This window comes from Ursus arctos, unplaced genomic scaffold (assembly GCF_023065955.2).
Source record: "Ursus arctos isolate Adak ecotype North America unplaced genomic scaffold, UrsArc2.0 scaffold_26, whole genome shotgun sequence".
NCBI classification, from domain to species: Eukaryota; Metazoa; Chordata; class Mammalia; order Carnivora; family Ursidae; genus Ursus; species Ursus arctos.
Genome location: NW_026622941.1, coordinates 42,656,013 through 42,682,214, shown reverse-complemented (window position 1 = coordinate 42,682,214; position 26,202 = coordinate 42,656,013). Strand labels below are relative to the sequence as shown.

Below are 26,202 nucleotides of genomic sequence, written 5' to 3'. Positions count from 1 at the left end.
GAGGTATGTTTATTTAGTCCTTCGCCTTCTTCTCCCATTCCCTACTTTCCCAAACAGTCTCTTGCACTGGGAATAGAAGCGCTGCAATGAGGGTGGGAAGCATTATTAGGACTGTTGCAGATCTCGTAGTTTCTCCTTTCAGAATATGTGATCAATTAAAGAAATTATATAATGTTCAGGAAAAGGTGGGTTATTCTTTTCCACCCTGTTTAGTACTGATATCACTGTATTTTAGAGCTTACTCCCCATAGGTTTTAGACTTGCTGTGGCTTTTTCATGCAATTTTCTTTTCATCAAAATATGTCCATGTGTAGATACTGCAATAAAAGAAAACTATTCTGTCCTTGAAGTGCTGCCAGACCCAGAGGCTTTGGAGAAGGGGATAGTTAGGTTTCAGCATAAATGAACTTTCAGACTATCACAAATGTAAACTCAGTTCCTTGTATTGTTCCCTGATAGTTTAGGCATTCAGTGCTCATTTCCTAATAACCAAAGAGTTCTAATTTGTCTCCTTCCCCCAGTCTGCTCTTCTAAAACAAGGAAAGGGACATGTATTAATCATAGGTCAAGGCATTAGAGCATTTTAAAATGTGAGGCAAACCCACATGGAAACTTGAACTGTGGTGGCCAAAAACAACATTTCAGGAATGAATTTGGCCAGGGTTTGAGTGCATATTGCACAGAAATTTCATTGGTCAAAATACTTTACCAAGGATTTAGCTTGAAACTATTACATTTCTAATGCCCATATGCTTGTTCCTGGCTCAGAGTCAACAGGCAGAAATTTAGCTCTAGTTTGGCTTGAGCTTTCCTTTGCCCTGAGCCTTCTCTTCAGTTCTGTTTAGTGCTGTTATTTCAAAAAGTTTCTGGGAGACTAGTTTAATGGGATTAAGAAAATAACTCTCTCTAAACGTTGACTTGTTTAGAGTTATTCTGCAAAGAAAAACCAAGTTTTACTACAATACCTGTCTTGTCTCCCTTGAGATTAAAAATGCAGAGAACTAGCCGAGTATATGCTGTATGCCAGGTACTATACTGTTTTATGTAATTATTTCATTTAAGAGCTTAAGAAAAGAGGGGTATGAGGAAGCCTTTTGGGGTACCTGAAATATGTCGTGTCCTGATCTAGGTTTTCATTACATTGGCATTTACTTATATAAAAATTCATTGATGGGTACCCTGAATGACTCAGTTGAGTGGCCGGCTCTTGGTTTCAGCTCAGGTCATTATCTTGGGGTGCTGGGATCAAGCCCCGAGTTGGGCACCACGCTCAGCAGGGAGTGAGAATTCTCTCTTTCCCTCTCCCCCCACCCCAACCGCTTGCACTCGCTCGCTCGCTCTCAAATCTGTAAAAAAAAATTCAGCTGTCCACTTAATATGTTTCTTTTGGTACATCAATTTTTAAAAATTTAAAATCTTAAGACTTTATTCACTGGAGATGTGTTCCTGATTTACAGTTCCCACCGTCTTTGTTCTTCAGCCCATTCCTAACTCTTGACTTAGCTCTGTTCATTTAGTCAGCTTGCTGGTAGATAGGATTCTGGCTTCTATCACAGAAGGATAGATGAGAATGAAACTGCCTAGAAACAGAAAGAATTTTTACCAAACATCTCCTGTGGAAAATTGTTAATGAGAAACTATACTTTCCCTGCCCATTCTGCAACTGATACCAGTTTTCAGATTGATCCTCGTGCCTCTGACATTCCATTTTAGGTTTTTTTAACATTTCTTAAACCAAGAAAATCTCCATTGGAGATTAAAAATCAAAAGTAGCCAAATTGTTTTGATTTGCTTCTTCTGTATTATCTCTTTGTAACAAGGTGATGCATGAGAATTCCACTTAATTTGTTCTTCTCCCAATTATGGTGCCTTCTGTCTCTGTCTTCCTAATTTCCCTATCCTAAGTATTTGCAGATCTGTAGTACATCAGCCATTTTATAAAATGAGGTTGGGAGTTTTCTGCCTGTGTTTTTTTTCCTTCCAAGTTTTAGATCCAAAAACATGTGTTGGCAGTTTGGCAAGGGAAACTAAAAAACAGCCTTTTTTTTTCTTGTTTCTTTTTCTCTTTCCTGTTACCATGTAGCAAAATTTTTCAACAAAGACATAGTTGACATTTTGGTCTGATAATTCTTTGTTTTAGGACACTGTCCTGTGCATTTTGGCATATTTATCAGCATCCCATGCTTCTACCTTGTAGAGACCAGTAGCATCACTCTGGTTGTGATAAGTAGTAATGCCCCCAAACATTGATAAAATGTCCCCAGAGGGTCAGAGTTGTCCCTGGTTGAGAACCACTGCCATATAGTATAAACTGTATTTAGAGAAAATGGATTTGGGGGGCAAGATTCAAGATTGGCATGTGATTAAAATTCCCATCAGATCTTTGAGAATATTATCTAGATCAGAGCTGTCCAAAAGAAATTATAATGCAAACCACATTTATAATTTAAAATTTTCTAGTAGCCACATTAAAAAGTAAAAGTAAACAAGTAAAATTAATTTTAATAATACATTTTATTTAACCCAGTATATCCAAAATATTATTTCAACATGTAATCAACATGAAATTAATGAGATATTTTACATTCTTTTTTTCCTTTTTTTGTACTGCATCTTTGAAATCCAGTGTATGTTTTGACTTATAGTACATCTCAATTCGGACTAGCCACATTTAAAGTGCTCAGTAGCCATGTGTGGCTAGTGGCTCCCACACTAGATAGGACGGACCTAAATCATCGTGATCTGTAGGGTACGCATTAGCACAAAATACTTCTCCTCACCCATTTATGCCAAGAAACTGCCCTGATTCATTTACTTGAGCAAATTAGATGCTAAACCATAGTTACTATACAAATCTTCTCCTGAGGCATATAAACTGCCTTCTTGATTCAGTATGACTTATATTCTTCAGTCTCCATTTGGAATGATAATCCACCCTCTGTTATCTTGGAGATGGTTAATATCTACATATTCCTTGAAAATTATCATTATTTACCCTACAACCAGAGTGAGTGTTCCCTCAGTGGCTCTTTGCCAAAACCTTAGTCATAGGTAAGACCAAAGAACAAAGGAAGACCCATTAAGGGTATTAACAAATAGGAGAGTTAGATTTTTAAATGGGCAATAATTCAAAGAGGAAATCCTTTTGGGAGCCCCTCCACCCATTTTAATTAAATAGAATGATCTATCTAATAAGGTCAAAATTTTTATCACTTAATGATTTTAGATATTTTAATTGAGAAATTGCTTTCAGAGGGATGGTTTACTAAGCACGCATTTCAAGACTGGTCTAGAGACTTCTTAATAGTTAACTTTAGGGGCTCCTGGGTGGCACAGCGGTTAAGCGTCTGCCTTCGGCTCAGGGCGTGATCCCGGCGTTATGGGATCGAGCCCCACATCAGGCTCCTCCACTATGAGCCTGCTTCTTCCTCTCCCACTCCCCCTGCTGTGTTCCCTCTCTCGCTGGCTGTCTCTCTCTGTCAAATAAATAAATAAAATCTTAAAAAAAAAAAAAAAAGAGTTAACTTTAAAGCAATTTTAAGGATTTTAGTATTTTTTCTTAATGTAATCTCTACACCCAACATGGAGCTCGAACCTATAACCCAGAGATCAACAGTTGCACGCTCCACCAACTGAGCCAGCCAGGCTCCCTCTTAAGGGTTAACTTCTAATAAATGAGAAAGCATATAAGGAACAGTGAAAATAATAGCCAGATCAGCATTCACTTTGATAAAAAGCTCTAGTATACTTTTATTCCCCCCTTCCTGCTCTAGCCATATAAAAATTGTATTAGAAATTATAAGGAGAGCGGCATATGGGTGGCTCAGTGGGTTGAACTTTTTTTTTTTTTAAGATTTTATTTATTTATTTGACAGAGACAGACAGCCAGTGAGAGAGGGAACACAAGCAGGGGGAGTGGGAGAGGAAGAAGCAGGCTCACAGCGGAAGAGCCTGATGCGGGGCTCAATCCCATAACGCTAGGATCACGCCCTGAGCCGAAGGCAGACGCTTAACCGCTGTGCCACCCAGGCGCCCCTAAGTGGGTTGAACTTCTGACTTTTGATTTTAGCTCAGGTTATGATCTCTTACATGGGATTGAGCCCCAAATCGGGCTCTATGCTCAGCGTGGAATCTGCTTGAGAATCTCTCTCCCTCTGCCCTTCCCCCTGCTTGCTCACACACCCTCTCTCTCTCTTTCAAAATAAATAAATAAAATCTTCAAAAAAAAAAAAAAATTAAAGGGAGAGATGACTGGACCCAAGACCAGGCCAGTGCTGTGCTGCTTAAAATTCTGCCCATTTGCCTCCTCCTCAGAAGCTCACTGCCTAATTTATTCAGGGATTCTTTTGTGGTGTCATAACCCCCACTGGTAGTTTGGTGAAGTCTGTGAACCCCCTTGTTAGATGTTGTTTTTATTATTATTTTTTTCATAATGTTGTTTTTAAATTAATAAAGTAAAATACATAGGATTATAAAGGAAACCAATTATTTTGAAATACAGTTACCAAAAATGTTTTAAAAATATTTGATAATGTAGGGGCGCCTGGGTGGCGCAGTCGTTAAGCGTCTGCCTTCAGCTCAGGGCGTGATCCCGGAGTTTTGGGATCGAGCCCCACGTCAGGCTTCTCCACTGAGAGCCTGCTTCTTCCTCTCCCACTCCCCCTGCTTGTGTTCCCTCTCTCCCTGGCTGTCTCTCTCTCTGTCAAATAAATAAATAAAATCTTAAAAAAAATTTTTTTTTGATAATGTAGGGGTGTCCAGGTGGCTCAGTCAGTTAAGTGCCTGAGTTCGGCTCAGCTCATAATCTTGGGATCCTAGGATCGAGCCCTGCATTGGGCTCCCCGCTCAGTGGGGAGTCTGCTTGTCCCTCTCCCTCTGCCCCTCCCCTTGCTCATGCATGCATGTGCTCCTGCACACGCTCTTTAATAAATAAAATCTTTTTTAAAAATTTGATAATGTCATATGTGTGCTTTTTAATTAATGCAGTAGATAACAAGTTCTGGTGGTAGGTCTTGTGACTCCCATAGTTTCAAAGTAGTGATGAGTATAAAGGATATTTTGATACATGTGATAAGAAGATATGTGTGATTTCTATTATGAGTTAGGAATGTTAAATTTCAGAATTTAGTGAGAATAAAGATGTAATTTTTTTTCCTATCTGTGTTCACGGTTATCAAGCCCTCTGAGATGCCGATGGGTGGGAAATCCCTTTGGCCACCTTCAGTTCTTTTCAGATCCCAGCTTTTGATTGGGAAAAAATAAATAGCTCAAGGGGGGAGCAGGGCAGCAGGGAAGGGAGTGCAGGCCGGGGTGTGCAGCAGAGAGGAACCAGAACTAGAGGACAAATAAGACAGGTCGGGACTATGTAGCAAAATTGTAATAGAAGGGGAGTTGCCTTTTAAAAAAGTGTTTTAAAGGTTTATTTATTTGAGAGAGAGAGAGCACAAGCAGGAGAGGGAGAGAGAAACTCAAGCGGACTCCATGATGAGTTCTTATGACCCCGAGAGCACAGCCTGAGCCAAAACCAAGAGTCCACCGCTTAAGCGACTGTGCCACCAGGCGCCCCTCTGTGAAGTACAACAGTAAGTGACCCTAACCACAGTAAAACCTGATGGAGGTTTCAAGTCTTTCGGCTCAGTTTTGAGCACACTTGATTTTTGATAGTAGAAAAGGACTTTTGCTTGAAAGTCATTCTTCTAGATTCTAGAACATTGTACAAAACTTTTCAAGCTACCTGTGTGAAATTTCCTTGAAGTATACTTACAAGCATCTTTTTGAAAAAGATTGTTAGAACATTACCAATATGTTTTGAAATTTTGTACCTCTGCCTAATCCACTACTCTTCGTCTTCCCCTAAAATGATGGCTTTTCTTTGTTGTAGACTAGATTCTGTTCACTTCCTTTTACCAAATACCTGGCAATCCCAGAACCTCAAGAGTGACTTACTTAACCTACAAATATCATACCCCTGGTTAACGAGACTATTCTCTTCCTTTCTTCACCCCCAGCCCCACCCTTTTGTCCTTAGGGAGAAATCTATGAAGGAAACGATTGATGCCTGGGGTTAACCAACAATAGAGAAAACTAAAGTTCCTGGCTAAATTCCCCCGTACTTTATCAGTTTTATCCTGGATCCATCAGAAACCACTCAGGCAGTCTTTTGACAGTTTTACTTTTTGGTTCTTCATACTTTGAATTGAAAATTCACTTTTCCGGGGTGCCTGGGTGACTCAATCATTAAGCGTCTGCCTTCGGCTTAGGGCATGATCCCAGAGTCCTGGGATCGAGCCCCACGTCAGGCTCCTTCACTGGGAGCCTGCTTCTTCCTCTCCCACTCCCCCTGCTTGTGTTCCCTCTCTTATTGGCTGTCTCTCTCTGTGTCAAATAAATAAAATCTTAAAAAAAAAACAAGAAAGAAAGAAAGAAAATTCACTTTTCCCGTCAGGCCTGTAGGTCTAGCCTGGGAAGATTTTATAAACTTAAGCTAGCGTTAGTGGTGATAGGGCTCAGAGCAAATTTGGGGAAAGAATCTACTTCCAGGTAAAATAAAGGAACTTAAACTGAAGTTTTGAGTGTCACTTTCTTGACTGGATAGGAGCTGGGATGGGTGGGGCTAGCTCCTGTCTATTTGGTTTGCAGTCAAGAAGCACTGTGGAAAAAAGAGCTAACGGTACAGTGTTTGGTGTGAAGTGTGTGTGTATCTAATGTGGAAAGTAAAAAGGGGACTAACCAGTCATTATTTTTAGAAACAAAAAGACAAACAGAAGCATGTTTCAGAGGCTGGCTGGTGAGGGAGCTGTGGGAAGCTGCAGCATCCAAGCTGTTCCTGTGTTGCAGGCATGTTTTAATGAAGGAACCAGGCCAGCCATCCTCAAAGGGAATTTTGAGGGTATCATTCTTTTGAATTACTGCATTCATCTGTTCTCTTCACCTCCCCTGCTCTAAAGAAGGGGTGGAAGCATAAATTACTGTCCAGTAACCCTGTCTTACATGTCATAAACTGAGGCTGACCTAGCCTCACCTTTTCATTGTCTTTTCACCCAAACCCCTAAATAAATAAAACCTCTATACCATCTCCTTTTCCTTTCCCTCATGCTGCCTACAGGCTTCTCCCTACCCTAACATTTTTTTGCTTGCATTTTTATTCTGTCATTATATAGCCAGCAGCATTGCACTGGCCCCTTTATGGCCGACAGAGCCCAGGCGGGCTGCCCGATGAGGGGAGACAGCATTTGGCCGATGGGGCTGGTGTGTGCCGTTACTGCTGGCCATTGGGCCCCTGTCCTCTATGGCTCCATCCTGGCTCATTAAAACCCTGAGCCAAATAGCTGGGCAGGCGCCTGCTGCAGCACTGTGGGGGCCAGGAAGTTAAATGGTTCTCCTAATCCTGCATAATTTATCTCCCTGTTAGCCCCCTCATAAATAGTCTAATTCAGCCCCACCATGGAGAGCTTCATTCTGAATTTCCTATTTTTGTGATGACCAACGAGTGTCCAGCCTTTCCCTTCTCTCTTTATTATTATTATTAAAAATTATTTCCCCCTTGTTCGCTACGAGCCTTGCCTAAATGTTTTTTTCATTTGGAGCCTCCTGCCTGGACCCCACTTCACCAGCAATCTGTCCACTTCTCTCGTTTGGACCTGATATCACAGAGCAGTTGGTGCTGCGGCCCTCCTCTTCCCCTCTCCTCACAGCTTTCTAGTGCCTCTTTTTTTCCTTCCCCATTTTCTCCTTTAATCCATCTTCTCTCCTTTTCCATCACTTCCAGTTTTTTCTCCTTTCCGTTCCCTCTCTAGCCCCTCTGTCCAGGGACCATCCTTATTGCAGGATGTTTGGTAGGACGTTTTAAAAGGGCACTGAATCGCTTATTTTTTTTTCACATCTCTGTTTCTGTTTCGTTTCAGAGATTTACAAACGAGGACCACCTGGCAGTTCATAAACACAAGCATGAGATGACATTGAAATTTGGCCCAGCCCGAACTGACTCAGTCATCATTGCAGGTATTTGCTGCCCCAGAAGCCACGTGCCTTGATATCAGCAGACAGTTAAGATTAATACCAGGGACCAGATGTACTGGGAGCTCTACTCCCCTTTTCCCATTAAGAGCCCTTATGTGATCTGCATTTAATCAGGAAAAAGGAACACTAAAAGCTCCCAAGTTTCTATTGTGCCCTCCATTCTGTTTTAATATCAGATTGGGTTCTGCGGTTTTTGAGGGTAGGTGTGTTGAGGTTTTGTCTTGGCTTTTTTCAGTCTACTCCCTCCTTGCCTTCTTTTTATTAAGACTTTGGAAGATTTACAAACAAAAGACGCCTTTGACATTTCTCTCTACCCACAGCGAAGGGGTGAACAAAAGAAAGCAAGAAAGCCGAGCTTGCCTGGCTGCTTCTCTTCCACTGGGTGTCAGTTTTCCCCAAGCAGGCAGATTGTCAGTTCGTAAATTCAACTTGCCTTGTGAACCCAGACAGCATTGAGGGCACATTTCCAAAGCTCAGACAAGACATTTAGTCAATGGGACTTTTCTGAGCCAATTTGGGTGACCTGGAACCTCTTGCTGGTTGTTGTAGATACTGCCTTGCTTACATATGCCATTCCCGAGGGAGCATTCTCAGAAACTGCTCTCAAATCGTGCCATTTTCAGCTAGACAGACATACAAAACAAAGTGGGCCTTTTCTTTTGACACTATGAAGGGTTCTGATTTAGCCTGAGTTAAGCAGGCTTACCGCAGTATTTAGCCAATGGGGGATTTAGTTGATAGTTATTACATCAGTTAATAACTCAGATAAGACACAATTTTTTGTAAGTATTATTAGCCAAAACGCAACCCAAGATGTAGGGAAGGAAAGAGAGAACCTCCTTCTCCATACTTTTATATGTGAAGAAAGGAACTTGCCCTTACAGATCTCTTAATCTTTATTAATTCAGCAAATATTTATTGAATAGCTGCTGTGTGCACCAGCCACTTTGCTACGCATTTGTAGATTATAATTCCTGGAAAAGGACATGAGTGGGGACATTGTCATTGATGATCCTTAAGAAAACCTGGAGGAAATCTTAGGGAAGAGTGGATATGGTATAAAAATATATGTAGGTAACACATACTTAAATTTATTAAGTCAAGGCATATATACATGAAAAAAATTTTAGTTTGCAGTCAAGTACAAGTGAATAATTCAAACAATATACATACTAAGAGAATGAATATTAAGTGGAATTAATCAGAGAAAGTTTATGAAAGAGGTACATTTGAGGCAAGGTTATCAGGTTGGAAAGGTTATTCAAAGGTGGAAAGGTCTATGCCAAGTCTCCAAGAGTGATGAGAGAAATCAATACAGGATAATCCCAAGGAGAGAAAGTGTTTTCCTGTTATTCTTTGCATTCTGTTCTGGAGAGCTTATCCCATTTGCACATGACTCCAGTTATCCTGTCGAGGCTGGTAATTCTCATTTCTCTAAATTAAGACTTTGTATCCGACATGTATTCGAATCCCTTATTGAACACTTACTTGGCTGTCTTTCTGTCATTCAGATCTTCATGCTCCCCCCACGCCCCATTTCTGAACTTCTCTCCTTGTCCCCTAAACTTTCTCCTTTTCCTTGTTATTCAGTGATAGTAGTATTCTCAAAATCTTGAGTTGTTTTATTCTTTCTTCACATTCTCTTTTCTGTTCCTTCCACCACCCTCATTATGCTTGGGTTTCTCCAAAGTCTCCTAGCTGGCCTCCTTGACTGGTCTTGCATTCTCTTGAAAAGCCAGTTTTGGGGTGCCTGGGTGGCTCAATTGGTTAAGCATCTGCCTTCAGCTCAGGTCATGATCCCAGGGTCCTGGGACTGAGCCTCTCATTGGGCTCCCTGCTCAGCGGGGAACCTGCTTCTCCCTCTCCACCCCCAACCTCCTGCTCTATCGCTCTTTCTCTCAAATAAATAAATAAAATTTAAAAAATAAAAAAGAGGACACCTGCGTGGCTCAGTCAGTTAAGCGTTTGCCTTTGGCTCAGGTCATGATCCCGGGTTCTGGGATCAAGTCCCGCATGGGGTTTCCTGCTCAGCGGGAAGTCTTGCTTATCCGTCTCCCCCCTCCCCTGCTCACACTCTTTCTCTCTCTCTCAAAAATGAATAAAATCTTTTAAAAAATAAGTAAATAAATAAAAAGAAAGAAAGAAAAGCCAGTCTTCCTTAAATTCTTCTGCTTTGCTCAAAATCTATCCTAATCTGGGGCACCTGGCGCTCTGGCTCAGTTGGTAAAGCATGAGACTCTTGATCTCAGGGTCATGAGTTCAAACCCCACCTTGGGGATAGAGTTTACTTAAAAAAACAAAAACAAAAAAACACACCTAAAAACCATCTCCCTCTAAATAAGATGCTCTTAGATTTAAAGAAAAAAAAAAGACTCTCAAACCATAAGAGACTCTTAATCATAGGAAACAAACTGAGGGTTGCTGGAGGGGAGGAGGGTGGGGGATGGGGTAACTGGGTGATGGACATTGAGGGCACATGATGTAATAAGCACTGGGTGTTATATACAACTGATGAATCACTGAACTCTACCTCTGAAACTAATAATATACTATATGTTAATTAATTGAATTTAAATTTAAAAAATTTGTCCTAATCTTCCTATTTTCTTTTACTTTCAATGCTATTTATTCTTGGACTCTGAGGCTTTCTATAATCTAGCCTGATGGTACCTACTCAACTTTGTATACAATTTATATACCTGACTTGATTATCTTTTTTTTTATTTTTTATTTTTTGTATTTTAAGTAGGCTCCACACCCAGTGTGGGGCTTGAACTCATGACCTTAAGATCAAGAGTCGCATGCTCTACCAACTTAGCCAGCCAAGCTCCCCCTGACTTGATTGTCTTTACCCTAGGCATACCTTTTCCTCCTCATCTATACGTGGTCCCCATACGCTGCCTCTCTCTATGCCTTTACCTGCCTTACTCCTCTAACCCTCCAAATCTTCTCTTCTTTCTCCTGGTGAAAACCATTCTTTAAGGCCCAGCTCAAGTCCCACTTCTTGAAACTTCCTAACTCTTCTGTCATTAATTTGTCTTTAGTTACTATAAAAAACTTATTCTCTACTGCACATGGCACCTATTTTTTTGTATACTGTGATGCTGTCTCTGTATATTGGTTTATTTCCTCAACTAGAAAACATTCTCTTTGTTTCCTAGGGCAAGAGCCGTGTCTTACATTTGGGCAAAACTCCTATACTCCTATCCCTCTCCTCCCCCAAAATTTACCCACAAGTGTATGTGCATGTAGCATCAAAACATGTAGAAAGAGTAGTGAAGAGAAGGGCCATATGTACCCCAATGTTCATAGCACCATTGTCCACAATAGCTAAATCGTGGAAGGAGCCGAGATGCCCTTCAACAGATGACTGGATTAAGAAGTTGTGGTCCATATATACAATGGAATATTACTCAGCCATCAGAACGATTTCTCAACATTTGCTGCAACATGGACGGCACTGGAGGAGATAATGCTAAGTGAAATAAGTCAAGCAGAGAAAGACAACTATCATATGATTTCTCTCATCTATGGAACATAAGAACTAGGAAGATCGGTAGGGGAAGAAAGGGATAAAGAAAGGGGGGTAATCAGAAGGGGGAATGAAGCATGAGAGACTATGGACTCTGAGAAACAATCTGAGGGCTTCATAGGGGAGGGGGGTAGGGGAATGGGATAGGCTGGTGATGGGTAGTAAGGAGGGCACGTATTGCATGGTGCACTGGGTGTTATACACAACTAATGAATCATGGAACTTTACATCAAAAACCAGGGATGTACTGTATGGTGACTAACATAATATAATAAAAAAACGTTAAAAAAAAATTAAAATACGAAGTCATTAAAAAAAAAAACCTGTAGAAAGAATTCAGTAAGCACTTGTTGATTTCTTTAGAATCATCAGAGCACACTAAAAGTTTTCTTATATATTTTCTGGCTGTTTGGTTGTTTGTTCAGGAATGGGAGCAGTTTGTATGAGTCTCAGGTCAGAGAAGCAAAAGGCCCTCTTCTGCCATCGCCATGCCCTTAGCTGCCCCGTCCTCTCTCACTTGAGTGGTGATTTTTGTGTGTGCCCTTACTGAAGTACTCTTGAGCATAAAGGATGATATTACCTCCACTCACCCGGGGATGGAGGGAAAGTGGCTTCATCATTGGCCAACCAAAGCTGCCAGAGGACCTTTTAAAACTATTTTGGGAGGTAGTGGTAACTTTCCCAAACACTCTGATTCAGAAGAGGTTTTGTTTAAATTAAAAAAAAAAAATTATGCTGTTTCCATGGAAAATCCCCGTGGACTATTTCCAATCGATCATGCTAAAAGGAACGATTTTAATCCCAGGTCTCGCTCCTTAAAACGTTACTTAAACCTTGTTCTATTTCTGTCATTCAGTTCAGCGGTTTGGGCTATGAAGTGAATCCCTGAGGTGACTAGCGTGTCAAAGAAAACCATCATAATAGAAGTTTAGATCAGGGAACGGGATTCAACTGACCTAGGAGAGAAAAACTAGAAAACCAGAATGGGGAGAGAGGAGCTCAAATCTAAAATTCAGGTTGCTTGAAAAGTTCCCATGGGTTACTGATCGCCTTCCTCTTCCCAAGGGCAGGGGCACTGTTGAGGAAAGATTTGTGCAGCCCCGGAGAGGATATTTGGGCTGGCAAATCTAAATCCAAATATCCTGGTTTCCGGATTTTGCCCTGGGCCCAGGTCTCTGTGAAATGAGCTCTATTGTTTGCAGTTTCCTTTTCCAGCTCATGATCTTGCTGTCTTGTTCCCCAGCCCCTAGATTTGCCTGGAATGCCTTCAGAAGGTAACAGACCCTTACCTCAGTGACCACTGAAAGACAAGGCACCATTTCTTATTTGGTAGCTTTAGCAACCAAACTCAACCATCTGATCCTCAGTTTCTTCTCATCAGATTTTAACGTCCATCTGCTTATACCCGCTCACTTCAGACCTAGCAGGGAGTAAGTTTAAAGAGAAAAAGTCGCCCAACTGTTCGTGATTTTCTGATCTGGAGGTTTCACAAACTCCACCTGGGTGGGTGGTTTTGTTTTGTTTGGGGGTGAAGGAGGTGAAACCAGCCTCTGGGAGAAAAGGGGTATGGGGAGAGTCACACGACAAAACATTGTTCTGCCTTCCCTCTGCCGGCCTGGAGGCAGCACAGCACAGACACCCTCTGGTGGCCTAGCACTGGCCTTCACCGACTCCAGCTCCATAAAAGCAGATTTACCCTAACACAGAGACTCTTTTCAAATAGAAGAATAAAAATATGTTCTCTATGTACTGTCAAGTTTGAATTTCAGGTCGAAACTAAAATAAAGTTTCCTTTTTTTTTTTGTTTTCCATGTCTGCAGATCAAACTCCTACTCCGACTAGATTCCTGAAGAATTGTGAGGAGGTGGGGCTCTTCAATGAATTAGCTAGCTCCTTTGAACATGAATTCAAGAAAGCTGCAGATGAGGAGGAAAAAAAGGCAAGAGGCGGGACTTTTGCTGACAAACTGGCAGTGTTCAGTTGGAGGCTGTTTTCACTGTGCCCTGGGATAATTTGCTTAGCCGGTCAAAGCACAAAATTATGGGCTTCATCCTTTAGAACCAGATAATACCCACTAATCCAAGTCAGCCTTCCACATCTTCAGGGGGTCCAGATGATGGATCAGCACAAGTCTATCTTTACTGAAGATGAGGCTTCTTGCCGTTTCAGTAGAGCGTTAGTTCAGTAATCTCTTTTTTAAAAAAATTATTTCTCTTCCGAATATGTTAAGGATGTTAAAAGATTATAAATTACTCAGATTCTGTGAGATAACATTTTTTGGGGTCAAATCTCTCACTCTTTTCTGAGCTAATCAGATTTCTCACCTAGACTGTTTTCATTGAGTCAGCCAATCAACAAACATTTATTGAATTTTGACACTTCTTTGTTTCAGTATATGTAGCACTTACACTCAGGTAGCTTTCTCATAATATTCAAGACATTAAATTCAAGAAGGGTGTTCTTAATGCCTTCCAAAGGAAATCAACCAGGATGGTGAAAGAACCAGAAATTATGTCACTTTGGGAACATATAAAGAAACTGAGGAAGCTTTGCTTGGAAAAGAGAAGTTTTAAGATGAAAAAAATTGTAGTCTTCAAATATGTGAGGAGCTTTCATGTAAAAGAGGGGTTACACTTACTCTGTGTGGCCCAAACGTAGAAATAGGACCAGCAGGTGGAAGCTATCGTGAAGTGTGTGCAATTATATATAGGCCACTTAGTATAGCTATTGTAGAGAGGATTAGAGTGTTGGAGTCCTTTATTCTGAGTTCTTTCCTTCTAAGAAGAAGAGAGCAGTTAAATCAAGAGAGTTGTGCATGATTTTTTTTTATCCAGCTTAAATTGTAATTGTAAGAATGCAAGATAAAGTGTCCTTATCACTGGAGGTTTTTCCAAGTTCCGTAGCTTCCTCTGAGCTTCTTTACCTGCTGTCTTCCTCAAACTGAAAGAAAGCAGGGAAATCCAATGGCATATATTTGTAGTTCTACTTTCACATGGCTGGACTAGCCACAGTCTTCTTGTCATTATTTTTCTTTAGAGACTCCAGTCTCTTAGCTCTCAGTGGCTTCAACCTATGTGGTATAATTTTATTTTACAGCTTTCCTGCCTCATCCCCACCCCCACCCCCACCATCATTTCTCCTTCTCCCACATCAGTCAAATTGTTTCCACCAGGATGTGAGCGATTTAAAATTGAACTCATTATAGGCAAATTCAAGAAAATTAACCTCCTTTAAAAGTGTGAAGTCTTTTCTACGGCCATTTTAACTCAGTTGACGCCTCTGGGAGGCCATTCGTAGTTGGTCAGGCTTTACTCGTTGGGCATCTTGGTATTTCTTCCTGCCTGTACAGGGGTGGTCTTTACCTCCCCTTGATGAGAAGAACAGACTCAGTAGAAGATTGTGTCCAGGAATGTTGACTGAGTCTAAAATTTCACTGAACCACAGCTTTTCTAGGAGATGCCTCTAAGGGATTTTAAACCCATGGTTCTGTTTACTTAGAGGCCTCTCCTTCCCACTACCCTCTGACTTCAGGGATCCCAGAATTAGCTGAATTGGGTCTGACATCTTCACAGCGTAGCAAAACGAGGGCAGAAATGAAAGCATTCTTTGCTATTGCTCACCCCCATCAGATTGGAGAGAAACAACCATTAGCACCTTCTCTAATGTGGTAGACGCCAGATTATCTTCAGTGTGCCCAACTACCAAGATTTCTAGGGATTAGGGTAGCAAGAGAAGAGTTAGAAACAAGCTCCTCTTTGACCAAGAAGCCTAAGATATGGGAAGAATAGAACAAAGGATCTACTTTGTCATGAAACCGAGCTGCAGTGCCAGCCCTCCTGTCGTGGTGCAGTGTCCGGGCCGTCATCTCAGATGGTTTATGGTTCCCTGCAAAGCCATTTACAGCCCCACAGTTCTGTGAAGTGATTCACCACTGCCAGAAAAGTACTCTCTTTCCTTTCTGGTTTTCTCCAGTCCTGCTTCTGGGACCAAGTTCTAATTTCTTTAGCTGATCAAATGACCAGCCTTTCCTTTCCTCATTACCTCAAAACCCTAGCTTCCTAACTTCTAGCCTCTAACACCAGATGTTGGGATGAAATCACCATCAAGCATGGGAAGTTCCCCAGAAAAGATCTTTCCTATCTTGTTTGCAGTACTTCAATAGCTAATTTGTTTCTGTTTGCTTTTGATACTTGGGTAGTCTAGTCCTTCTGGTTGGCAGAAAAAGTGCTCACAGTTCTCCAGTGGCCAGCAGAGCTGTTGGAAAATAGACAAGCACTAGATTCAGGGATCATTTTACTTTCCTGAAAAATGATATGATTATGATATTTGCATGGATTTAAATGATATTTTTTCCCCCTTTCGGGGTCTTTATAAACATTTGTAAATTTTTTTTTCCTTTCAGAATCTTTATAAGTATTCGTCCATGGTGAAGCAGGCATTATTTCTATTTTACAGTTAGAAAAACGGAAGTTCTGAGACGTTAAAATGATCTGGTCAGAGTTGCACGTAAAACCTCAGTTCCATATTTCTTTGACTTGCAGTTCAGCTCCTTGACCAAGGGCTGAACTTAGAAGTATATTTCCTCAGGGCGCTTGGCTGGCTCAGTCAGTAGAACATGTGACTCTTGGTCTCAGGGTCGTGAGTTCAAGCCCTACATTGGGTGTGGAGCCTACTTAAAAAAAAAAAAAAAAAAAGGAAAAGAAAGTATATTTCCTCATCTTTTAACTGGAAAGATTTTGATTCAGCCTGTAGGGAATCATGAGGTTGAACTTTGCTTATTTCTCTCTTTTAACAGGCTGCTGCTGGGCCCCTTGACATGTCTTTGCCTTCCACACCAGACATCAAAATCAAAGAAGAAGAGCCGGTGGAGGTAGACTCATCCCCACCTGATAGCCCTGCCTCTAGTCCCTGCTCCCCGCCACTCAAGGAAAAGGTAAATTCTCTACCAAGGATGATCCCAGGGATGCCTGGGTGGGTTCAGTCGATTCAGCGTCCAACTCTTGGTTTCAGCTCAGTTCATGATCTCAGAGTTGTGGGATCAACTCCTGTGTCCAGCTCTATGCTCAGTGGGGAGTCTGCTTCAGATTCTGTCTCCTTTCCCCTCTGTTCACTTGCGTGCATGTTCTCTCTCTCTAAAATAAATAAAATCTTTAAAAAAAGAATTATCCCAAGTGTTAATTGGTAGGTAGATTAAGTTTTGATTCATTAGTTGTATAAATAATGTGTGATGCAGGATTGATTATATTTAAATAATGTTCATTGTTTAGAAGATGTATATAAATTACACCTATTCTCTGACCCAGCAGTTCCACTTCTGAGTCTATATGGAAGTGAAATTAGTGTATATGTCCACTATATAAAAGTATATAAGAATGCTCACAACAGTTGTATTCATAATGGTCAAAAAACTGAAGTAGTTCGGGCGCCTGGGTAGCGCAGTCGTTAAGCGTCTGCCTTCAGCTCAGGGCGTGATCCCGGCGTTCAGGGATCGAGTCCCACATCAGGCTCCTCCGCTGGGAGCCTGCTTCTTCCTCTCTCACTCCCCCTGCTGTGTTCCCTCTCTCGCTGGCTGTCTCTCTGTCAAATAAATAAATAAAATCTTTAAAAAAAAAAAAAAAGAAAGAAAGAAAGAAAGAATGAATGAATGAATGAACAAATAAATAAATAAATAAATTGTGGTATATTTCTAAAATGGAATACTAGGGGAGCCTGGGTGGCTCAGTCAGTTAAGCATCTGACTCTTGGTTTCGGCTCATCATGATCTCAGGGTCATGAGTTCGAGCTCCATGTCGGGCTCCCTGCTGGTCATGGAAGCCTGCTTAAGTTTCTCTCTCTCCGTCGCCCTTTGCCCTTTGCCTCCCCCCAAAATAAATAAATGAAATATAATGGGATACCACATGGTATTAAGAAAGAATGAACTAATAATATACACAGTAGTGTGGGTGAATCCCACAAATGTTATATTGAACAACATTCAGACACGAAAGTACACATGTGACTCCATTTGCATCAGGTTCAAGAAGAGGCAAAACTATCTGATGACAAAAGAACTCAAAGTAAATGTTTAACTTCCGTGAGGGAAGGTATGGATTGACACCTTCTGGGGTGCTGGAAGTAGGCTTTGTCTTGATTTTACATATAGAAAGTCATTTAGTTATATCCTTTAAGATTAACGTACTTTATGTATGTTGTACTTCAATTATTTTGGGGTTTTTTTGGGGGGGTTGTTTTTTGTTCTTTGTTTTTTAAGAGAGGGAGAGAGAGGAGTGGGGAGGGGCAGAGGGCGAGAAGAATCCCAAGCAGGCTCCATGCCCAGCATGGAGCCTGACATGGGGCTCGATCTCACAACCGTGAGATCATGACCTGAGCTGAAACCAAGAGTCGGCCACCACCACACAGGCGCCCCTGTACTTCAGTTATTAAGTGGGAAAGAAAAATTATGTAATTCATAAACTGGGCATTAAATGATTTTGGGAAAAAAATCTTAGAAGGAAGCCTTCTAGTGACTCAAAGAGAAAATCTAGAATTGTAGTTTTTTTTAAAAGAAATTTCTTAGGAGGTAGTATTTTTTTATAAATTTATTGAAAAAAATCACACAGAAAAGTGCATGAATCGAGACTATATAGCTCACTGAATCTTCATGAAGTTTACAGCCTGTGTAACCAACACCCAGATATTATCAGAACCTCAGAAGCCCCCTCGTGCCTCTTCCCATCCTCTCCTGCTCTACCAGGGTTATTAATTTTAATGTCCCCTGTGGGGAGAGCATCTGCACCTCATTTTACCTGCCTCCAAATCTGGTTTGATAACTTCTCCGAATTACCTCCCCCATAAGCATTACAGCGGTCCCTCCTCCCTCCCCTTTTCATTAGCAACCAGGTCCTAAAGTTTGTCTGGAGATGTGTGAGGGCCAGTGTGGCCACTAGCAACTAAGGTCCCAAGCAAGTTAACAGTGGGAAGCAGTTTGTTTTATTCCAATATGACCATTATTCAAACTTCCATAGCCTTCCTTCCATAGCCTTTTAAAAGGGATCTGTCTGAGGGCGCCTGGCTGGCTCAGTAAAGCATGCGACTCTTGATCCAAGGGTTGTGAGTTCAAGCCCCACACTGGACATGGAGGCTACTTAAAATAAAAGGGCGGGGATGTGTCTGTAGGAGATATTGGGTTGCCTTATCACCAGTCTTACACCCTGCTTTTTCTCATTAGAGATCAGAGGACATTCAGGCATCAGATTTGGAATAAGAGTGAAAAATTATGACAGTCCTTGGAACTTACATGGCACTACAGTGCTTCTATAAGGATTTCAAGTGATTTCCCAACTCTCATCTCATTCGTACAGCAATCGTCCCTGAAAGGTAGAGAGCCAGAAAGCCTTAACTCCGCATTCCGGTTGGACGGGCAAGTGAAGGATGAGCCCATGGTCGTGATCGAGTCGGCATCATTTACATGAGTCGCTGTAGTGCTTTTTACATTTGACCAGCTACATATTTTCCTATAAGCAGCCCCTTACCGCATTTCGTGTTGTGTTCGTCTCTTCTCAGGAGGTGGCCCCAAAGCCTGTCGTGATCTCTACCCCCACACCTACCATTGTGCGCCCTGGCTCCCTGCCTCTCCATTTGGGCTATGATCCACTTCACCCGACCCTTCCCTCCCCAACTTCTGTCATCACACAGGCTCCACCATCTAACAGGCAACTGGGGTAAGTAAAGCAGAGAAACAGTGAAGCCTGAGCCTTTTTGTACTTGGTAAAAAAAACAGGGACTGTTTTTGAATACTCAAAGAAAACGAGTCAATGAGATTGTCTCTCAAAATAAAATATCCTCCCATAAGCAGAAATCTCCTTTACCTTATTAGTAAATAAGCAAGTATTTATTTGGGGATAATACTTCCTTAATTTGGAGATTTAATACTTCTTTGATCTAAAAGAAGAATCTTTAAAACTTTAGGAAGTTCATCATAGTGGTGGAAGCCACACAGGGAAGTACATTTAGTTCTTGGCCTCAATCTGTACAAGGTTTGGGGGGCATTACTGAATGATGGGCTGAAACCCATTAAGTCATCTTTTTTGAGTCTGGTGTTCCCCTCAGTCTGGGGTTCTTGGTCTTTGCTACCCCTAATTTTGTTTGTCTGTCTTCAATCCTGGCGTGGTCCATACACATTTCCTAACGAGATGACTTGAGCTCCTGTCCCCAGGGACCCATGGGTTAAGAGGTTGTTGTCAGGGGGCACCTGGGTGGCTCAGTCAGTTAAGTGTCTGCCTTCAGCTAAGGTCATGATCCCAGGGTCCTGGGATTGAGCCCCACGTCGAGCTCCCTGCTCAGCGGGGAGTCTCTTCTGCTCTCTGTCTCACTATCAAATAAATAAAATATTAAAAAAAAAAAAAAGAGGTTGTTGTCAGGATTCAGCCTTAAAGCTTATTGTTCTCTGGACCCACTAGAAAAGATACAAAGTGACATCTTTTGGGAACAAGGTAGAGCAGTACGTGCAAAGGAACAAGGGAAACATACTCGTATTTGGCTCTCATATGACATAATTCAGCTTTGCAAAATGACAACTTTGGTCCAAGTCCTGGCGAAGGCAAGAGAGAGTTTATACATGCCAGTGGTAGGGATGTTTGTTTCGTTGTTCTGAAATCTTAATAGGATGAGCTTCCCACCCGTTCGAATTCAGTGGTGTTTGCTTAATTTGTGAGGTGTAAAGATCTTACCACTTCTTTCCATCTATAAAGTAAGGTAAGTAGCATTCCCTGGTTTTTCCACCTTCATGAGGGTGTCCAGATTTTATAGTGTTGCCCTGTGGCTTCCCTAACTACAGACTCCTGGGCAGTCTGCTGTAATTATAGGAGGAAGATCCATAGACAAAGGGGTCTGTATGCTGAGCATTTCACTTCATGTCTCCTCAGGTCTCCCACTGGCTCCCTCCCTCTCGTCATGCATCTTGCTAATGGACAGACCATGCCTGTGCTGCCAGGGCCTCCGGTACAGATGCCTTCTGTTATATCGGTGAGCTCTGTAGTTGGGGCAGCCAGCCCTACCGACTCACTAATCCCTCCCTTCCACCTGAATGCTCATAAACACACATGAACCCCAGGGAAGCGTGGGCTCTGGTCTGTATTAGTTGAGCGTGGCAGCCTGCCTAAACTCTTCACTAACCTCTGCCAATCCAGCACTGTGGAACACTAGACAAAGACTCATCTGGACAATTGGCTCCTGGTCTAGGAATTGATCTTGCCAGCCTGCTGATTGGTTGATGTCACTTGGCACTTAGCGCCTCCCACATTGCCCACCACTTTCCTCAAGATACAGCCCCAGCCGTTCCCATAGAAATTGTCACAGCACTGAAGGATTAGATTCCCTACCCTTTGGTGCTCCATGGGGAAAGGTGTTTCCCAGGCCGTCCCTCTATGCCCTGTGGACAGGTTGCACAGAACAGGCCCTGACATGCCAATCTCTAAAGCACTTCATTTTGGAAAGCTGTTGCCCCACCACTAGTATTATGTTCCCTTCTGGTTTTTCCTCCTTCTCTTAATCCAGCTGGCCAGACCTGTGTCTATGGTGCCCAACATTCCTGGTATCCCTGGCCCACCAGTAAACAGCAGTGGTTCCATTTCTCCCTCTGGCCACCCTATGCCATCAGAAGCCAAGATGGTGAGTACATCCCAGCTTGGGGCAGTGTTGGCCCTTTTGAAATAAGTGTTATCGGCCTAGGTTTTTCACGTGAGCCAGGCAAAGAAACCTTCTGGGGCTTGCAAAGCTAAAGATACCCTGTGGTGGGGTCTGGAGAAGAAAAGACCCTGATTCATGACTCCTGTCTCTTCTCTTCCACCTTTAGAGCCTGGTACCTAGACCATGGCAGTGAAAAGAGGCAGCACAGATTGTTTGGAGTGGAGTGCTTGCTGTTTCCAGTTCCAGGGTGACAGATGGAGGGTGGATGAGCGGGCAGGAGAGCTGGCCAAGAGGTGAATAGCTGCGCAACCAGCACCTGGCCAGGTTCCAGGAGAGAGCTTTCATCTGGACTCTATTACTTCAACAACCCCACCCTCCAGCTGTGCCCAGGATGATAGCCAAGGAACAGAGTAGGCATGTTAGGGATCCAGGTGCACATTCTCCCTGTCATTCTCTTTTAATTCCTCTGTTAAGGGCAAATTGGCGTGGAAATTTTAGTGATCTGTAAGGTCAGTATTAAAATCTAAACCCGCTCTTCTCACCCTTGAGAGAATCTCACCCTTGACAAGCTATTTTTTATTATTGTTCCCTGCAGAGACTCAAAGCCACCCTAACCCACCAAGTCTCCTCAATCAATGGTGGATGTGGAATGGTGGTAGGTACTGCCAGCACCATGGTGACGGCCCGTCCTGAGCAGAGCCAGATCCTCATCCAGCACCCTGATGCCCCATCCCCTGCCCAGCCACAGGTCAGTTGGGCCCTTGGACGGGGGAGCCCGCAGTGTCACCATTACTTTATGTCACGTCTGTTATTAGAGGAGAGCGGGTTTCAGTCTTCTGGGCATCTTCTGTGCATTGGTTCTTGTTTACAGTTGGATGGCGGCAAAACGCACCAGTCTTTACCTGCTCTTCTATAGACAGGCTGGAGAATGCAGAGCTGGCACAGAGGAGGTCTCAGTTGTGAGGTTTTGTGTTTTCCTATATGTGAATGATGTATGTGCAGAGCCCTCTAAAATGTGACAGAACCTTACTCAAACCCCTTCGTGCACAAAGGAGGCTCCCCTAGTCTCTTTCCCATGCGTTAAGTCTTACAAAAAATAAACCAAAACAAAGACAAAAACAGAAACCAGCAAACTTTCCTGATTAGGTTTTGTGGCAAAAATTGGGTAATAACAATATATTAGTAAAATGTGATGTCACGGTAGCAAGATGGCTCAGTAAACAGACATAATAACACAGCTTTTCCTTATCAACTTAATTCCTGTCTATCACACAGAAATGAAAGTCTTACTAAAGCTAGAGCAGTCCCATTTATATGCCCCGTTCTTTTCCCAAGGAAGCCTCGGTTTTAATAAGTTTCTTTGGAAACTGAATAGGCCTTAGATTTTGTAGTGTCTGCGCTGGACAGGTGACAACAACCTGAGATGGGTCTCTAGAATCACATCTTTGTCCAGCCCCTTTTTCTGATGTCACCACCTGCTTCGTCAATTACCACCACATGTCCTAACATTGAATGGCCATATGCCGCCTTAAAGCTTGGCCAACAACAAAAGCCTTCACTTGAGTTTTCTTATTGGAAGCTAAGCTTACCCTCCCTCCTATAACCCCTTCTGATACCAGGCCCTGGAGATGGTGAAGCAGTGGCCACCTTGCCTGAGTTGTGCTGCTGTCCCTCTTAAGAAAATGACGTGACTCCCTTTTTAGTCACCACTGATTCCTTTCTTTCTCATTCTTCCCTCCTTTGGCTTAGTGTTCTTTCACCTCTCTCCCCTGCATGAGCTACCGAGTTCCTGTGAGAGAATAGGAACCTTCCGTTTCCTTTCCCCAGCCTCCTAAAGCGCCAGTCTTTACATGTGCTCCATTGAGCTCAGGACAAAGAGGAAACTGAAAATCTCAAGAGAATTAGTATAAACTCCCTGTAATACAGTGAGAAGCAGTGACCTAGGGCCTCTAGTTCATTAAATTGAGTTTTAAATTTCTTCATTTTTTCTTTTGGGAGAGATAATATTAGTGTGAGTAAAAAAATTATCTCTTGATTACCTGTATTAATGGAGAACATGAATTAGTAGGACCTGAATTGGAGTATAAGATTCTGTTTTTTATAAGCTCACGCTTAGTCTCATGCAACTGACGTAAGCTCCGGCACTTGGGGACTACTACTGTAGGTATTCTCCAATAGCAACAGATCCAGGAAGAATTTATTTTTGGTATTGTTTTACATCATATAGTTTCTCTTATACAGATGGTTGGCCTTTCTACATTTTAATTTTGCCCGCTATTATAAAGTTGGTCCATCTTCTCTGAACACATACCAGCTAATAGAAAGGGAAGATGACCCAGAAGTACTTCAGTGACAGAGGACATCAGCCTAAAGTTTAAAGATAAAAGGCAGTCCTATATCACCAGTGTATAAAGGGATTAAAAATGGTTTTTTGTTGGGGCGCCTGGGTGGCTCAGTCATAAGCAGCTGCCTTCGGCTCAGGGCGTGATCCCAGGGTCCTGGGATTGAGCCCCACATCAGGCTTCTCTGCTGGGAGCCTGCTTCTTCCTTTCCCACTCCCCCTGCTTGTGTTCCCTCTCTTGCTGGCTGTCTCTCTCTCTCTGTCAAATAAGTAAATAAAATCTTTTTTAAAAAAATGTTTTTTTGTTTAAAAACAAACATAACATACAAGGTGAGGAGGGCGATTGCTGAGGATGATTAATAACTGACTATAAATAAGAATGTACTAATCCATATTTCTCCATGATAGCCAGTATCTCACTGGTAGTAAAGTCTTTTCTCCTTTTCTGAAACTTGCTATAGCATTCAGTTGTTTGTATATATTGCTTGTCCAAATCAGTGATTCTCCAATCTCTCTTTTTTTTTTTAAGATTTTATTTATTTATTCGACAGAGACAGAGACAGCCAGCGAGAGAGGGAACACAGGCAAGGGGAGTGGGAGAGGAAGAAGCAGGCTCCCAGCGGAGGAGCCTGATGTGGGGCTCGATCCCAAAATGCCGGGATCACGCCCTGAGCCGAAGGCAGACGCTTAACCGCTGTGCCACCCAGGCGCCCCTCTCAAATATCCTTATCCCAGTCTCCCTAAAAGTTCTCCTGACACCCAGCCCCATGATGGTTTCCCCACCTACAAGATTCCCTGTTGTTAAGAAACAAAAAGTGACGCTCACTTCATCTTATCTGTCTCAGAAATAATCAGTTTCCACCTGAGCTGCGGTGCGTCTAAGTCTGGGGCTGAGAAGACGGGGAGGAAATGGGGAGGCCAAGAGAACAGAAACTCGGGGGCATGGTGAGGAGTCTTGCTCTGGTTGTGGAGACTGGTACATCCCTTTACCAGATCTTTACCAGAGCTTACTGACCTACCTGACATCAGGTTTAATTTGAAAAGGGTTGACGTCCCCTTCAAGTAACTCCTCTTTCTGGGCCCCAGGTCTCCCCAGCCCAGCCCACTCCCAGCACGGGAGGGCGACGGCGACGCACAGTGGATGAAGATCCTGATGAACGGCGGCAGCGTTTTCTGGAGCGCAACCGGGCTGCAGCCTCGCGCTGCCGTCAGAAGCGGAAGCTCTGGGTGTCCTCCCTCGAGAAGAAGGCAGAGGAACTCACTTCTCAGAATATTCAGCTGAGTGTGAGTGGGTCCTGGGCGATTATCGGGATTGATGAGTCTGGAAAGTGAGATCGAATCACAGAAAAGTGAAACAGTATAAAAGAAGATGATGATTCTTTAAATTAGGACAGTTCCAGAAGATGTGCCAGGAAGAATGCAGAAAGAAACTCTGAACAGTCAAAATTGAGATGTCTTCCCCAGGGGTTGGAAAGACTCACCATCTACTCCCAGACCTGTTGCTAGAGTCTGAATCATCCGCAGACCGATTTGGATGGAGGGAATTAGATGAATTGCCACAGGGTGTCCTTTTAAGTCATCAGTCGAATCCGACTGGGGTCGTGGAACACCCGAAGGGAAGTGTATTTGCCCCAGATAATGCAGCTTAATAAAGAGAAAGCGACACAAGCACAAATAGAAAAATTATAATCCACATATTTTCTTGAATATTATTTTCCCTTCTTTTGATTACTTATTAAAAGATTTCCTTGCAAAGGTGTATATGAATATGTTTATGTATATAGCATATGTATACTTACATGCACACACAAGTGTATAGGACAAAACCAAAGTTCGTCTTCAGTATGTCTTTCCCAGTCTTATTCTTTCCTGTGGATAAGTTGGTGTGTGCCTACCAGACATACATGCATTTCTAAATACCTTTCTCATGTATACTTTTTGTGGGGTAGTCAGGGAGGGACTGTGTGTTTGTTTTAACATATCTGGGTTGATAGGATCTCCTGGAGACCTGGCCATGTGTGTAGAGGACCTACTTCATTTTTTTTAATAGCTCTATGGTAGTACGTTCTGTAGTACGGTTGTATTATAATGAGGTATGGATATTTACAGTGCTTCTAATTTTCTGCGAGAACAGCAATGCTATAGTTAACATTGTATGCACCTGAGTAGGTAGTTTTGTTAAATAGATTCCTAGAAGTAGGCTTTTTTAGCCAGGGGACCTGTGCATTATTAGTTTTGGTATGATTGTGTTTATCCTAAATAGGAATAATGTTTGTGTTATAAACCCCTACTTTTCACTGTAAGCAGCTCCCGTCCCTGAATTCACGACTGTGCTGGCCCTGAGCTGTCTGAAACCTTGTGGGGTGAGGAATCTCCCAGATTCAGGGGAGCAAATCCAGGCAGCATTCTGTCCTCACCGTGGGGACAGCCACCGGGGGCTCAAGGGTGGAGGGTGCATTTTGTTGATACTCTCTTCTTCCCTCCCTCTTCAGAACGAAGTCACGTTGCTACGCAATGAGGTGGCTCAGTTGAAACAGCTACTGTTAGCTCATAAAGACTGCCCGGTTACTGCACTACAGAAAAAGACCCAAGGCTATTTAGGTGAGTGCTCACAACCTAAGCAAGGCTGGTCAGTCAGTAGACT

At 42.5% G+C, this 26,202-nt stretch overlaps 1 protein-coding gene across 1 annotated transcript in view; it reads left to right on the top strand.

The window, feature by feature from the left end:
* LOC113257545 (cyclic AMP-dependent transcription factor ATF-7) overlaps positions 1 to 26,202 on the top strand; it is a 75,570-nt gene that overhangs the window by 49,096 nt on the left and 272 nt on the right. Inside the window, exons 4-12 of the mRNA XM_057318829.1 lie at positions 7,905 to 8,001; positions 13,372 to 13,490; positions 16,347 to 16,484; positions 19,094 to 19,251; positions 20,455 to 20,554; positions 21,086 to 21,199; positions 21,813 to 21,965; positions 24,645 to 24,842; positions 26,051 to 26,187. Of these exons, the coding sequence (XP_057174812.1) occupies positions 7,905 to 8,001; positions 13,372 to 13,490; positions 16,347 to 16,484; positions 19,094 to 19,251; positions 20,455 to 20,554; positions 21,086 to 21,199; positions 21,813 to 21,965; positions 24,645 to 24,842; positions 26,051 to 26,187 (1,214 nt within the window). The remainder of the gene's footprint in view (positions 1 to 7,904; positions 8,002 to 13,371; positions 13,491 to 16,346; positions 16,485 to 19,093; positions 19,252 to 20,454; positions 20,555 to 21,085; positions 21,200 to 21,812; positions 21,966 to 24,644; positions 24,843 to 26,050; positions 26,188 to 26,202) is intronic.